The following is a 14,890-nucleotide window of genomic DNA, read 5'->3' on the forward strand; positions in this document are numbered from 1 at the left end:
CCAAATCTTACTCTTGCATTTTATCAGTTAAACATTCTGAAAGAAATGTTTCTGAAGTTGTAAAAATAATTGAGAATTGAAGTTGACTGGTGACAACAAGTGTGCTGTAAACAGAACTCAATGGATAAAATTGACTTGTCTATCTCAGTATGGATATATGAACTGCTCAAAGATCATTTTTGCTAGATGCTCCAAATTCCGATCTGATGGGTTTCAATAAGTGTTCATCCAGACACTGTAATTATTGTAGTTGAACCAACGAACTACAATTAAAGTTTCAAGTTTAATTTCAAGTGTCATATTTAATCAAGAGGTCGACTGCCTTGAGAAAGATTTGAAGTGTGCTCCCTGGCCCCTTAAAAAAAATCACATTAATGTCAGCACTTCAAATCCTGGGGCGAAACACACACGTACATGACCAGATTTACCCAACTACCATTCAAGTCACCCTCCCGAAGAAATCGAAATCGGTAAGTTCACGCCAGTCCTGGAATGTCAGGTTGGAAAAAATGACTCTGAGACCCGGGTATCATCTGTTTCGTTTTTGCAGTGTTCTCCAGGTTACTCAACTAACTTCTCGGCTTATGTTACCTTTGGATTATTTCTGTGACCTGTTGGTAACCATTGTTATTTTGTTGGGTTTTACTCTCTTTTGTAATTAGTATGTTTGTTGATTTATCGTTTTGGCGTGGGAAGGGGGGAGAGTGTGAGGAGTGAAGGGCGGGAGGGAAGGGGAAGGGTGGGGAGGGGGGGGAAATAAAGACTCGACATATTCTCTGTAAAAGGGGATGTATTGTTTGAAAAGAACGAGTCTTTAAAATCAAATAAAACATTCAAAAAAGCAGAAATAGAAATTGGGAACAAGTTCCCTGGCTGAACTTCTATTTTCAATATCAGTACAATTTGGGATTGATTCAAGTCAATGTTAAAGCATAGTTGGTTTAACATACAGCTTTCTTCAAGGTACAAACTGCCTTGGAATGAAGTATTGGAACATTTGAAAAGGGGATTTTATTAATGTTTCCTTCATTTTCATACATAAAGAAGAAAAAGAACTTGTGTAGCACTTTTTATTGCCAATTGCTTGCACAGCCAAGGGAATATTTTTGAAGTGTAGTCACTTTTGCAATATTCTGCGATATTGCCATTTTCTTTCTACACAATTAAAAAAAATGGATATGCAGCATTTAATTTTGCAGCAGAAATAAGTACACCAGCAGTAAGTCATACATCAACTTCTTCCCTGTTGGAATAACAACCAGATTTGGCTGTCTGAGATGCTGAAGGGCAAAAGAAAAAAGTAAAACCACGATGCTGGAGAAACTCAGCAGGTCAAACAGTGTATTTTAAACAGCAAAGATAAAGATACAGAACCAACGTTTCAGGCTTGAGCCCTTCATCAAGGTGCGAGCAAAATGTAGGCCTGAGATAATGGGAGTAAAAGACGAACGTCTGCAGATTCAGTGATTGAAATAAAAACACAACGGTGGAGAAACTCCGCAGATCAAGCAGTGTATTTTATACAGCAAAGATAAAGATACAGAACCAACGTTTCAGGCTTGAGCCCTTCATCAAGGTGCGAGCAAAATGTAGGCCTGAAGATAATGGGAGTAAAAGACGAACGTCTGCAGATTCAGTGATTGAAATAAAAACACAACGGTGGAGAAACTCTGCAGATCAAGCAGTGTATTTTATACAGCAAAGATAAAGATACAGAACCAACGTTTCAGGCTTGAGCCCTTCATCAAGGTGCGAGCAAAATGGAGGCCTGAAGATAATGGGAGTAAAAGACGAACGTCTGCAGATTCAGTGATTGAAATAAAAACACAACGGTGGAGAAACTCCACAGATCAAGCAGTGTATTTTATACAGCAAAGATAAAGATACAGAACCAACGTTTCGGGCTTGAGCCCTTCATCAAGGTGCGAGCAAAATGTAGGCCTGAAGATAATGGGAGCAAAAGACGAACGTCTGCAGATTCAGTGATTGAAATAAAAACACAACGGTGGAGAAACTCTGCAGATCAAGCAGTGTATTTTATACAGCAAAGATAAGGATACAGAACCAACGTTTCGGGCTTGAGCCCTCCATCAAGGTGCGAGCAAAATGTAGGCCTGAAGATAATGGGAGTAAAAGACGAACGTCTGCAGATTCAGTGATTGAAATAAAAACACAACGGTGGAGAAACTCCGCAGATCAAGCAGTGTATTTTATACAGCAAAGATAAAGATACAGAACCAACGTTTCAGGCTTGAGCCCTTCATCAAGGTAAACGGCAAAACTTGAACTTGTTGGGAGAAACTTTGAGGCTCAAATCCAAATCTCACCACTCCAGTTTAACCAGGAAACCCTGCGCTTTACTCTCAGAATGGACGGCCCAGTCCCATTTTCCTTTTCTCTTTCTTTTGGATGAGTTCAAGGAGATTTTATGATAAGAATTATTATTTTTTTTCTCTCTTTTTTTCTCTTACTTTTACAAGAGGAGAAGAAATTTATGGTTAACTGACTCAGGGATCACAGCAGAGGACGGAGACTTACCCCGGAAAAGCTCCACCTAGCCAAGGAGGAGTTCATGAAGTTGGAGGAATTGGGGATCTTACAGCGATCCAACAGCCCATGGGCATCCCCCCAGCACCTGGTGCCCAAGTCAACTCGGGGGTGGTGGGGGGGGGTCTGGAGACTATACGGCGACAACCTCGGGCAGATCGAGGCTACAACTCCAGACTGCTACACCACGCCACACCTACAGGACTTCGCAACAAACCTGCACAAAGCAAGCATTTTTTCAAAGTAGACCTCTTCCAGGGATACTATCAGATCCCAGTACACCCAAAAACATTCCTGAAACAGCCATCATCACCCCATTTGGCTTGTGGAGTTCATCTGCATGCCATTCAACCCGAGGAATGCCGCACAGATGTTCTAACAGCTAATGGATAAAGTGGGACGCGACCTGAACTTTGCATTCACCAATCTGGATGATATATTGATAGCCAACACCAGTCACAATGAACATGTCCTACCTCCGCAAACTCTACACACGCCTGAGTGAGTTTGGTCTCATGATTACCAAAGACGGTGTGATGCCATTACCCGCTAAAGTAGATGCCATCCAACAATTCGCCAGGCCCAACACAGCATAGGACCTGCAGGAGTTCATCAGCAAGGTGAATTTCTATCATCGCTTCATCTCCTCAGTGCTCCGCATCATGCACCCCTTGTTCGCCCTGACATCGGATAAGGCCAAACATATCATTTGGGACTAAGGCTCCATGGCTGTTTTCATGGAAGCAAAATAAGCCCTGGCAGATGCCGCGCTGCTGACCCATCCCAGGACAGACGTCTCAACTGCCCTCACAGTGGACGCCTCCAATATGGCAATCGGTGGGATGATGAAGGGCAATGAAAACCCCTGGAGTTCTTCAGTAGACACTTGAGGTTGCCTGAGCTTAAGTTCAGTGCTTTCGACTGGGAGTTGTTCACGCTGTACCTGGCCATCCGACATTTCAGGTACTTCTTGGAGGGAAGGCCGTTCACCGCTTTTGCAGATCACAAACCGTTGACTTTCGTGTTTACAAAGAGGTCCAATTCCTGGTCGACCCGGCAGCAGCAGCAGGATCTGTCCGACATCTCAGAATACACAACAACCATTAAGCATGCCTCAAGGAAGGACAATGTTGTGGCAGACGCACTTTCCAGGCCGCAGGTTGACGATGAAATGTCCAGCTACAAGACCACAGTCTCCGGTTTGCAACTACAAAACATCCCCATAGACACAAGCAGGAAGACCCTCCTGTGTGACATCGCTACCTGTCAATCTCGCCCATCATCCCAGCAGAATGGAGATGGCGAGTTTTTGACCCCATACATGGGCTTGCCCACCCATCTATCAGGATAACTGTCCGAATGGTCACCAACAGGTTTGCATGGCACGGGCTCAGAAAACAAGTCAGTGGATGGGCAAAAATGTGCATGCAGTGCCAAGCATCCAAGGTTTAACAGCTCGCGAAGGGCCCGCCGCAACAGTTTGCACCCACCCACTGAAGGTTTGACCACATCCATGTAGATATTGTGGGAGCATGGTATCTCCTCACCATAATGGATTGCTTCACAAGATGGCCAGAGGCAGCACCACTGATCCACACAACCATCAATTCCTGTGCCCGAGCACTGATCGCAACCTGTGTGGCATGTTTCAGACGACTGGCCTACATAATCTCCAATGAGGCACTCAGTTCACCTCCAGCCTGTGGTTGGCCCTAGCTAGCCTTTGGAGAATGCAGCTATACCACATGGCTGCACACTACCTGCAATCAAATGGGTTAGTAGACCCTTTCCTCGGGCACCTAAAGTTGGTGCTTATGGCTCACCTGAAGGGGCCCAACTGGGTAGACGAACTTTCCTTGGTCCTACTCAGAATCCGCATGGTGCCCAGGGAAGATCTGGACACCTCGTCAGCCAAGTTGGTTTATGGAGCTCCTCTGGTCGTCCCCAGTGAGTTCATACCAGCCCTACAGGGGTAAGAAGAAGAACCTGTAGCAGTCCTGGACAGATTAGGTGGGAGGCTTGGTACCCTGACTCCCCATGCCAGCATTGACGAACCCAAAACTGCATGTCCAAAGACCTACAGAACTGTGTTCATTTTTGTACGAAGGGGGGTGCATTTGGCTTTGTTGCAGAGACCGTACAAGGGGTCATTCAAGATGCTCAAGAACAACGGGTCCATGTTCGTCTTGGTCATTGGGGGGCAAGTGGAAATTTTCATGGTAGTCTGACTTAAACCGGCCCTTGTGGACTTGGCTGAACCGGTGGAGGTCCAGACCCTGTGGCGCAGGGGAAGACCACCCAAACAGAGATTGATCCAGACTTTGGGCATCAGGAAGTGTATTGCCAGTTTTGGGGGGGGGAGGGGTTATATGGCGGCCCACTCACTACGCTTGAGAACCAGCTCCCAGAATGGTTTTCGCACGTTGCCAAAGAGGCTGGCTCCCAAGATGGCGCGGGGCTTTCTTCATCAAGGAGAGAAAGCCCATGAGCGGGTGGAACCTTTGTATTCACTGGTGACATCATTTCCACCAGAAGTGGCAGAAATGGAAATACGTATATAGTCGGGGCTGCAGCCTTGAGAACAACTCCAAACGTGTATGTTGTCGTTACTCTAGCCTCGTGTGTAGCACATCACTACAATAGCATTGACCTCAAAGTGAGGGACAGTCATTTTAATCCACAAATATTATTCACATAAACTGCTGAGAAAATGGAAAAAAAAATTGAATTAGTTTATAAAACTCCTTCAAGCTGTTGCAGGGTCAACAATCATAGAGTCACTCAAACATGACAAGCAAAGGACATAGAACTAAATCATTAATGTTTCACCACATTTTGGTCCCAAAGATGGTACTAACAATGTGACCAGATGATCGACAAGCCTCAATAATCATCTGTGACTTCAGTGGTGACCAAACCTGCCACCACTCTGGGTCTTCTGGAAGGCAGATACTGACAAATCTTTAAAGACCAGATGAATGAGCTCAGCGCTATCCACCTCTGGTGAATCACCAGCAATCATTTGTTCAGGAACAGCTAAGGGCCACTTGAGGTTTAGAGATACAGGTACTCCTCGACTTCGACCTATGTGACTTACGTCCATCCACACATATGACCAATGTATATAGACAAACACACACACACACACGTACATGTATTTGACTAACTATAGCACGGCGGGCACAAATTCAATATCATCAGGGTGTTTAATTCTTGTGCTGCACACTGTAATCAAGATGGCCGCACCCACTCTATAGATCCTGCGATGCTGACTAACAAAGTAAGAACGCACATTTTGGCTCTTTCATGCCCTGTTATAATCTATCAAGTTCAATATTTGATTAAAAAGTTTGCTTTAAGACTTGGGTACTCCGCGCAAGTGGGCAAAATTCTGACTAACGTCCATTGCTAGAGACGACTTATCCTTAGGTCTCAATTATGTTTGTTAAGTCGGGGTGTATCTGCATCTCAGGGAAGTTGAAGATCGATGTACGAAGAAAATGAGCAGACTAAAGATATTTGAAAGGTTGTGGAGGAGTGGGTGAGGTGAGAGAAGGGAATGGAATCCTTACGTGGGGCTGGGTACGAAGAAGTGTTGTCGAGGTAGCTGTGGGAGTTGGTGAGAGAAAGGAATGGTATCCTTACAGGGGACAGCATCCTATGAACACTGTAAGGATGCGAGACCAGCTGAGTTCCTCCAGCATTTATCTGCTTTTACTATATTTGAAAGGTGGATTTCAATTGCCACTGGATATAGAATGCTGGTTTCAATAATACAAGCACCTCATTTAATTTTCTAATCACAATATCATCTTATTAGAACAGCTTTCAAGGAGGTAATGAATCTATTGTTTTCATCACATTTTACTTCAGGCACAATTCTGGTGAGATGATTTTATGTCATAAATTTCATTGTCGGTACATTTGAGCATCAGACTCACAAATGACCAACAAACAAACCTAAAGAATTGATTGTGGACTTCAGGAAGGGGAAACCAGGAGAACACAATCCAGTCATCATCAAGGGTCAACAGTGGAAAGGGTGAGGAAAATCAAATTCCTGGGTGTCATCATCTCTGACATCATATGTTGACACAATCATGAAGTGAGTCATTTGAGGAGATTCACTATGTTACCAAAGACTTGTAAATGTCTACAGGTGGACTGCGGAGAGCATTCTGACTGGTTGCATCACCGGTATGAAGGTCCCAATGCACAGGAGAGGGAAAGGATACAGAGGATTGTAAAATCGGCCGACGCTATCATGGATATTAATCTTCACTCCATTACGGACATCTGCAAGTGCCTCAAGAAAGCAGCTTCTTTCATCAAGGACCATCACCACTCAGGCCATGCCCTTTTCTCAGTGCCACCATAAATACAGAGGTACAGATGCCAGAAGACATACTTAATGTGACAAAAACAGCTTCTTCCCCTCCGCCGGCAGATTTCTGAATGAACAATGAACCTGTTCACTTTTTCTCTTTTCTGCACTTCTCATTTGTTTTTTTTTAATCTTGTATTTACAGATTTGCAATTAATGGCAATGTTTGCACCTGTAGCGCAAAATACTGCTGCCACAAAACAACACATTTTGCGACACATGTTCATGGCAATGAACCTGATTGTGAATTAGATGAACAAAAAGTTGCAGAACTCAGACATTGGAAAAACATTGATAGAAGCACAGTTCCATTTTGACAGCAGTTTCTGTCGGCACCTTCCCAAGAATTTAAACAAACTACTGTCATGTATTATCCCAATGCCATGTTGTCATATTCAAATCATACTAAATATAGACACGTTGAAAGGTTGCAAAAATGTAGTTGATCTATCACAGCACGGTTGGCGTAGCGGTTAGTGCAACACCTTTACAGCACCAGTGACAGGGACCAGGGTTCGAATCCTATGCTGTCTGTAAAGAGTTGGTACGTTCTCTCTGTGATAGCATGGATTTTCCCCAGGAGCTCAGATTTCCTTCCACCATTCGAGTGTAATCAGGTGGCCCGGACTCGTTGGCTGAAAGGGCCTGTTACCGTGCTGTGTGTCTAAATTAAAAAAAAACGCAAGTCCAAGTGTGCAAAGCCCACATTCTTTGTCAGTAGAGTGGATCATTTTAATCATTAATATATATGATTGGTAGAAATATTCTTCCATTATTATCACCTGGGGCAATCTGCTCACCTCTCTAAACACCTGAGACTGTGGTTTAACAAGTGCATTTTAGACAACCCTGTCCTACATATCAACCCATTTGTCTCCACTATATAATGAAATCAAATTGCAAGCTTTTTAAATAAAAGTTGGTCAGAAACTGCAGCTTGGACTTGGACGCAGTAAAGTTGTGCTACTACAGAGTCACCAGATGTAGAAGAAATAACACCATGCTAGGTGAGATACATTTCCAATGCGTGGAGGGGGAGGACGTGGACCTGTCCTCGGGCCTGCGCAAAGGAGCTTTTAGGTGGAGTGCAGTGCGCGCAGAACTGGCCCCACCCTTTACACCCATGGTTCGTGTGCCATGGCCAAGCAAGCTGGGACGTGGCAGCGAGGTCTTTGGGTCATAGGTTTTATATCGGAGTGGCCTTCTCCTATGCAGGTTTCTTACCCGGGCTGGAGGGGCCTGCCTCCCCTCCTAGGTTGGACCATACTGCCCGGACCGGGGCCGAGGCCGCCGCTGCTTTCCCTGTGCCCGGACCGGGGTCGCCGCCTCTTTCTTTCTGCCCGGACCGGGGCCTCCGCCTGCCTCACTCGACCGAGGCCAGGGCCGCCGCCTCATATGTTCCACTGGTTCCAGGAAATAGACCGTCGTCAATTTACACATGCAGCCCAGACACCCCAAGCGAGCATTGTCACATGTTGTGTGAGTTGAAGCATTCAAAGAGAATCATTTAGAACAGCCATTCTCAACGGGAGCCACAGCACATTTAAGTAAAAGCTTTGTAATCTTCTCACCTCACGCAAACATGATTTTAATTCTGTGAAGTCGGTAGGAGAGAAGAAACAAAACTTGATGCTTCACAGGGAAGGGGGCCCATAAACTAACGGTGAGAAGAGTTCTGGTTTGGGAGCGGGAGTGGGGTGCATAGCCAAAATAATGGCTGGTCTAGAATTACTCCCATTTTGTATCTTTCTACATCCTCACTAACTTTCAATTGATGTTTTTAAAAGGGAAGAGATGGTGATCATTGGAATTTGAGTGATCCTTTGCATGTCGGCCTTTATTGCAAGAGGAATTGAGGACAATTAAATGGGGCTCTATTGAAAACGTACCTGGAATAACATGCCCCCCTTTCTAGTTTCCATGCCTCAGGAAGATTGTAATAGAGTGACTGCAGCAAACATTCTCCAGTGAATCCTGGGCTGGTGAGACAGTTGCAAGATTAAACAAACATAACCTCCGCTCTCTTAAGTATAGGATAGCTCAGTGAATCATACAGAAATCTTCAGGGGCACGACATGGTTGGTGAAGAGTTGGTGTTTACTCTCACTGGGGTGTCTAGATTCAATTAGACCTTCTGTACTCTGGAGTTTATCCATCCAGTCTATTTAATTCTTCCTTATACAAAAATCAGCCATCCCCGAAACTAATGCAACACTCCCGCTAGTACAAGCAGGAATATTCGACCTGCACTCAACATTCCACATTCATTCTCCAGGGCACCAGATAATTTGAGCTATGCATCTCCACTCTCTCCCATTATTAAAGGCCGACAAACCTTTTGCCTTCTGAACTGCTCGCCGGCTGGACTGCAAGATAATTTTCAATGATTCGTGTGGTGAAGGACGCCAAAGTCCCTCTGGACACCACTTACACGATCGTTTAGTCTTCTATTCCCACAAACACAACTCCTGCTGAGACATCACTGTTATAACATTATGTCTCAGATCATGAACCAATATGGAAAGAAAGTAAAATGCTGCATGGAAACCAGACGTCCATGTTATACACCCAATTTCTTGTTCTGAACACATTATGCACCTATTCCTGCTGATATCAAGCAGGCACTTTATGAAAGTGATGGGTGCAATCAACACAGCTCCAGAAAATTGTGGTCCAAGGCCCAAGTCATTCCATGGTGCTTTTCTGGATACCTTTAAATCAGAGGAAGCCGTTCTTTTCAACCACATAGCCATTTACAGCACAGAAACAGGCCAGTTTGGCCCAACTAGCCCGTGCCGAACATTTTCTCCCACCTAGTCCCACTGACCTACATTTGGCCCATAACCCTCTCCTGCTCATATTCCATTATGGTCATGAAATAAAGACAGTGCAATATTACACAAAAATTTGCCTACAGCAGACAGATTTGCCATTGGGAGAAGTTGCCTGAAGCGCCTCTTACAGTCGTAGAAAGAGAAGCAAAAGAGAGTCCCCTCTGAGTCACCAAGTGTCCGTGGATTCACCTACAGCACTCCCGCAGTCCCCACAGACACAAAGAGTCCAGTCCAAACCATCAGCCGCCTGAGCTCCAGATCTAAATCCTCGATACGATTGTAGCAGCTGTCTACAAGATCCTGGCACCCCTTCAGTCAGTCTCGTTAGTCTCCAGCAGGCTGCAGCCCGGTATGAATCCCTTGACTGCAGTCGCCTGCAGCCTGAATGGGATCCTTGCCTTAAGAGCCGCCAACAGCTCCTGTTCCCGCCTAGCACTAGATTCAATTGACACGCGTCACTGCTGGAACCGCGCCGGCGCAAAGCGTGGCCTCAAGTACAGTGGCCCCCCAACGTGATTCTAATGGGGCAAGAACAGCCGATTGTACCAGCTGTCTACAAGATCCGAACCTCTGACACGATCAATAAGCCCTCAGCACCCTCTTGCATCCTGGTTTCGATACCCGGAATCCCCCTTCAGCCCATCTCAAGTCAGTCTCCAGCATTCCGGTGTGAATCTCTCGACTGCAGTTGGACCCAGTGGGAACGCTGCAGGTCCACACCAGTGGCAGTGCCACTATTTTGTTCAGGAGAGCACAAGACCAGATGGAGGAGGCATGGGAAATGGTAAACTTTTGATTGTGCCAGAGTGTGACAAAGTGGTTTTGTTAATGATGATCTGGTTCAACTGCAGAACTGGCTTAACTGCAAACAAGTGGATAGAAATGATTGTTGTGTTATTTAATTTCACAGTTTGCTGCAGATCAAGGAAATCAAAGTGATTCCAGCACTCGGGAAATTCAAGATGAGCACAGACAGTCATGATTGAAGTACAAAATCATTATAAAAATTAAAATGACACACATGATTATTGGTTTAATACGGCACATTTTAAGATAGTGCCCCTCGTTAGCAAACACAAGAGCTTGTGCACGAAATGAAATTTGTCAGATTTTGTCAAGGACTGGACGTACAGCTTAACGTCATGCGACAAACAAATGTGAGCGCATTTACAAACTCATGGTGAGATGATTATGGTGTGGTGAGGAGTGTTGGCCTCCGCTTGCACACTCTCTTGTGCACACCCCTGCCCAAGGCGCTGTCTGTAAGGAGTTTGCACATTTTCCCCCTGACCAGCATGGGTCCCCCCCGGGTGTGCTCATTTCCTTCCACCCTCCCCAGGGGCGCTGTGTGAAATTTTTAGGTGCCAGATCTCACCAGAAGCGGCGGCAAGGAAGTGACAGAGCCACCCCATGAGGTGCCCAGAGTGATGCACCCATGAGCTCCAGCAGCACTGCACCCCTGACCCTCCAAAATGTATGGTGTTTGGAGGTTAATTGGGTGCAATTGGGCTCAATGGCAGGAATTGGCTTCTGCCACATTGTAAATTAAATTTATAGAAACATTTAAAAAAATTTATAGATGGCACCTCATTGACTTTCCTTCATTCTCCCAGAATTCTTACCTGCGACCTCGCAGCACAGACAGATCCTCCTGGAGGATCACTCCTCCCATATCATTCCAATGGAAACATACGCAGATTGCAAGACCACTTTGGTGAGCATTTTCTTTCAGTCCACAGGGGGTCTCTGTTTCCAGTCGTCTATCAACTCACACCCACCATAATCTAACCGTTCTAATATGACCCACAATACGCTTGAGGGACAGAACCCATCTTCTACCTTTGCCCACCAATTCGACATCACATTTAACAATTTCAAGTAATTCACTTTCTCTGTTTGAATCAAAGAGCTTTGCTCTCAGTTAATTGATCAGTAATATATAGACAGTTTTTCATTCTCGCTCCACAGACACTGCCTGTTCTCTGCAACAGCCCTCATCTACATTTCTCTCTTTGTTTACATTCTCTCTGCCTCCTTGCTTGCATCAATCTACGAACCAGATTTGTCAGGCAACAAATCACATGAGCAAACCTCAACTTGCCCTCATCAACAATATTCCACTTCACCTTGTCAACCTTCAATCACCCCTCTCCTTAAAATGAACTTGTTTTGTCACTTCACCGGCTTTGACAGGGTCTTCTTCAAGATTCAAGGTTCTTTTACTGTCATGTAAGAAAACAGAGAATGTGATATTATATGAAATTTCCTTTAGTCTACCATAATGCAGACAAAGATTCTCCATCAACACAAATTGCCTGGTGCCCCTTAGAGCCAGAGAAAGGGAAGGAATAGAGAGTTCATCCCCTCTCCCCAGACTAGCCCCTTTCACACTGCCAAATAACGTGGGCTGAACTGGGCATTTTAGTGGATCACCTGGCAGGGTGAACACTCCCAACCAGGCAGGGGGGTAAAAATCAACCAGGCTCCGATACTTGATGTGGGGTGGTATCAGAGCCAAGCCAATTTTACTCGGCTGCATTGTGAATGGCCAACCTGCTCAACCGGGCATCATTCGTGATGTTAGTGCCTGCGTGCATGCATCAGTCTGGTAGTTTTTAGTCAGTGGGGATGTCAGCACCCAGCTGGTGGAGCTGTTGCAGGACAAGTGTGTACCTGTACTTTAAATCATCTTATAATACTGTAGAGCCTGTCAAAAGAACCAAAGACTTGTTGATCCAAACCAAGGCTTTTATTAACTAAAAGACTGGAGGATATCACAAGAAGGTCGACCAGTCCAGAATGAGCTGGTCTGGCGAGGAGGAATCCTTTAAGACCTGCCAGAAGGTGTGGCTACACTCTCAGCCAATCACAGTCATCGTATGCTACAATCTGTACATATACACATTGGTGATAGAATCTGTACTATCACAAATACCTAATACAAAGTAAGCGCTATGCAAATAGTTGTTATACTCTATTGTTTATGAAATAATGACAAGCTGGTCGATGGGCTTGTCTTGTTTGAACAGTCTGAAGCCCACTGCAGTAAATTTTCCCACCATCATATATGCTTTATTCCCATTACGATTTCAATGCCCTGCGAGGATGTAATATTGTCACGCGGGACATCACCACTGGAAGTTGGGCTCCCCTTAGATCCACACGCACCAGAGAATTCATGGTCCAGTGCGAACGGCTCACCTGGTACTGCAACGCGGGTTGTTTACTCGCCTGTTTAGTGGGTTGTCAGTGTGAAAGGGGCTACAGTACTTAGTGTTCATGGATTCGCTCCCGCAGCGTTCAATCTAAACCCAAACTCCAGATCCAAACCTCCGACGCGATAAGGAAGCCCTCAGCACCCTCGTCATCCTTTTGCATCCTGGTTCTGATACCTGGCACCCCTTCAGCCAGACTCCAGCCAGTCTCCAGCAGTCCGCAGCCTAGTGTGAGTCCTTACACTGCAATTGCCAGCGGCCTGCATGAGTCTTGGCCTGAAATCACCAGCAGCTTGCGCGCGGCCTGTGTGTTCTTCAGCCTCAGAGCCCCTCACTGGTCTGCCCCCCATGGTCACAGTTTCTACCTGTAAGTTTAAATAGTTCTTTGTCCCCAGAAGCCTCCAGTGTTTCTAGCATTTTTTAAAAATCAGTCTTTCAACATCTGCCGCTGCAGATTTTCAACTCTATGGAATCCTTTACTACTTTAATTAATCTGCTAACCAGTTCATGAAGATTCTACATATTAATGTCGTCACAGTCTAGTTGTGTTTATCTGAAGTTTCACAAGCTCTTAAATTTAGGCATACAGCACGGTAACTGGCCCTCCCATGAGCCCATGCCACCCAATTAGACCCAATTATACTACAACGTCCAGACGTTTCGAACGGTGGGAGGAAACCTATCCAGACATGGGGAGAAAATGCAAACTCCTTATAGACAGCGCCCAATTTGAACCCGGGTCGCTGATGCTGTAACAGTGTTGCACTAACCAGAATGCTAATTGCGTCGCCCTTGATTCCATCCCAGGTCCACCTGATGAGGAGCATTAATCCCTTCCTGAAGAAATGCATTTTTAAAGAAATTCATTTTCTACATTGTTGTTCGAAATAAAAGTCCGTGAGAGCATATTCCACCATCAATGTAACCAATCGTTACTGACCATGCCCCAGACTTGCAGAGATTTTAATATCTTAGATTTTTTTTCTGTTTACACAAAGCAATATCATGTACTTCTGTAGATTCTTCTGCAAGGCAAAGTATCGTAAACCGTTTCAAACAGTTTACAAAACTTTTAACAAGACTTTTTACTTCCTGTCTTGCTGCCTGTAAAATTAACCCAATCTAAATGATCAGAATTCTGGGTAACTTTGCGCACGAGGTAAATGCCCTTCTTTCTTCTTTCTTTCTTTTCTTTGCCTTGGCTTCGCGGACGAAGATTTATGGAGGGGGTAAAAAAGTCCACGTCAGCTGCAGGCTCGTTTGTGGCTGACAAGTCCGATGCGGGACAGGCAGACACGGTTGCAGCAGCTGCAGGGGAAAATTGGTTGGTTGGGGTTGGGTGTTGGGTTTTTCCTCCTTTGCCTTTTGTCAGTGAGGTGGGCTCTGCGGTCTTCTTCAAAGGAGGTTGCTGCCCGCCAAACTGTGAGGCGCCAAGATGCACGGTTTGAGGCGATATCAGCCCACTGGCGGTGGTCAATGTGGCAGGCACCAAGAGATTTCTTTAGGCAGTCCTTGTACCTTTTCTTTGGTGCACCTCTGTCACGGTGGCCAGTGGAGAGCTCGCCATATAACACGATCTTGGGAAGGCGATGGTCCTCCATTCTGGAGACGTGACCCACCCAGCGCAGCTGGATCTTCAGCAGCGTGGACTCGATGCTGTCGACCTCTGCCATCTCGAGTACTTCGAAGTTAGGGATGAAAGCGCTCCAATGAATGTTGAGGATGGAGCGGAGACAACGCTGGTGGAAGCCGTAGGTGATGCCGGTAGAGGACCCATGATTCGGAGCCGAACAGGAGTGTGGGTATGACAACGGCTCTGTTTACGCTTATCTTTGTGAGGTTTTTCAGTTGGTTGTTTTTCCAGACTCTTTTGTGTAGTCTTCCAAAGGCGCTATTTGCCTTGGCGAGTC

General features: G+C 45.5%; 1 protein-coding gene across 6 annotated transcripts in view; it reads right to left on the reverse strand.

The window, feature by feature from the left end:
- Positions 1-14,890, reverse strand: part of lrmda (leucine rich melanocyte differentiation associated) — an 860,999-nt gene that overhangs the window by 302,719 nt on the left and 543,390 nt on the right. Inside the window, exon 6 of one of the 6 annotated variants that reach the window (XM_069885474.1) lies at positions 4,391-4,511. The exons of the other annotated variants lie outside the window; for them this stretch is intronic. Coding sequence (XP_069741575.1) covers positions 4,455-4,511 — 57 coding nt within the window. The 3' untranslated portion in view covers positions 4,391-4,454. Of the gene's footprint in view, positions 1-4,390; positions 4,512-14,890 lie in introns of those variants that run through there. 6 annotated transcript variants of the gene reach the window in all.

Source organism: Narcine bancroftii, chromosome 6, assembly GCF_036971445.1.
Source record: "Narcine bancroftii isolate sNarBan1 chromosome 6, sNarBan1.hap1, whole genome shotgun sequence".
NCBI classification, from domain to species: Eukaryota; Metazoa; Chordata; class Chondrichthyes; order Torpediniformes; family Narcinidae; genus Narcine; species Narcine bancroftii.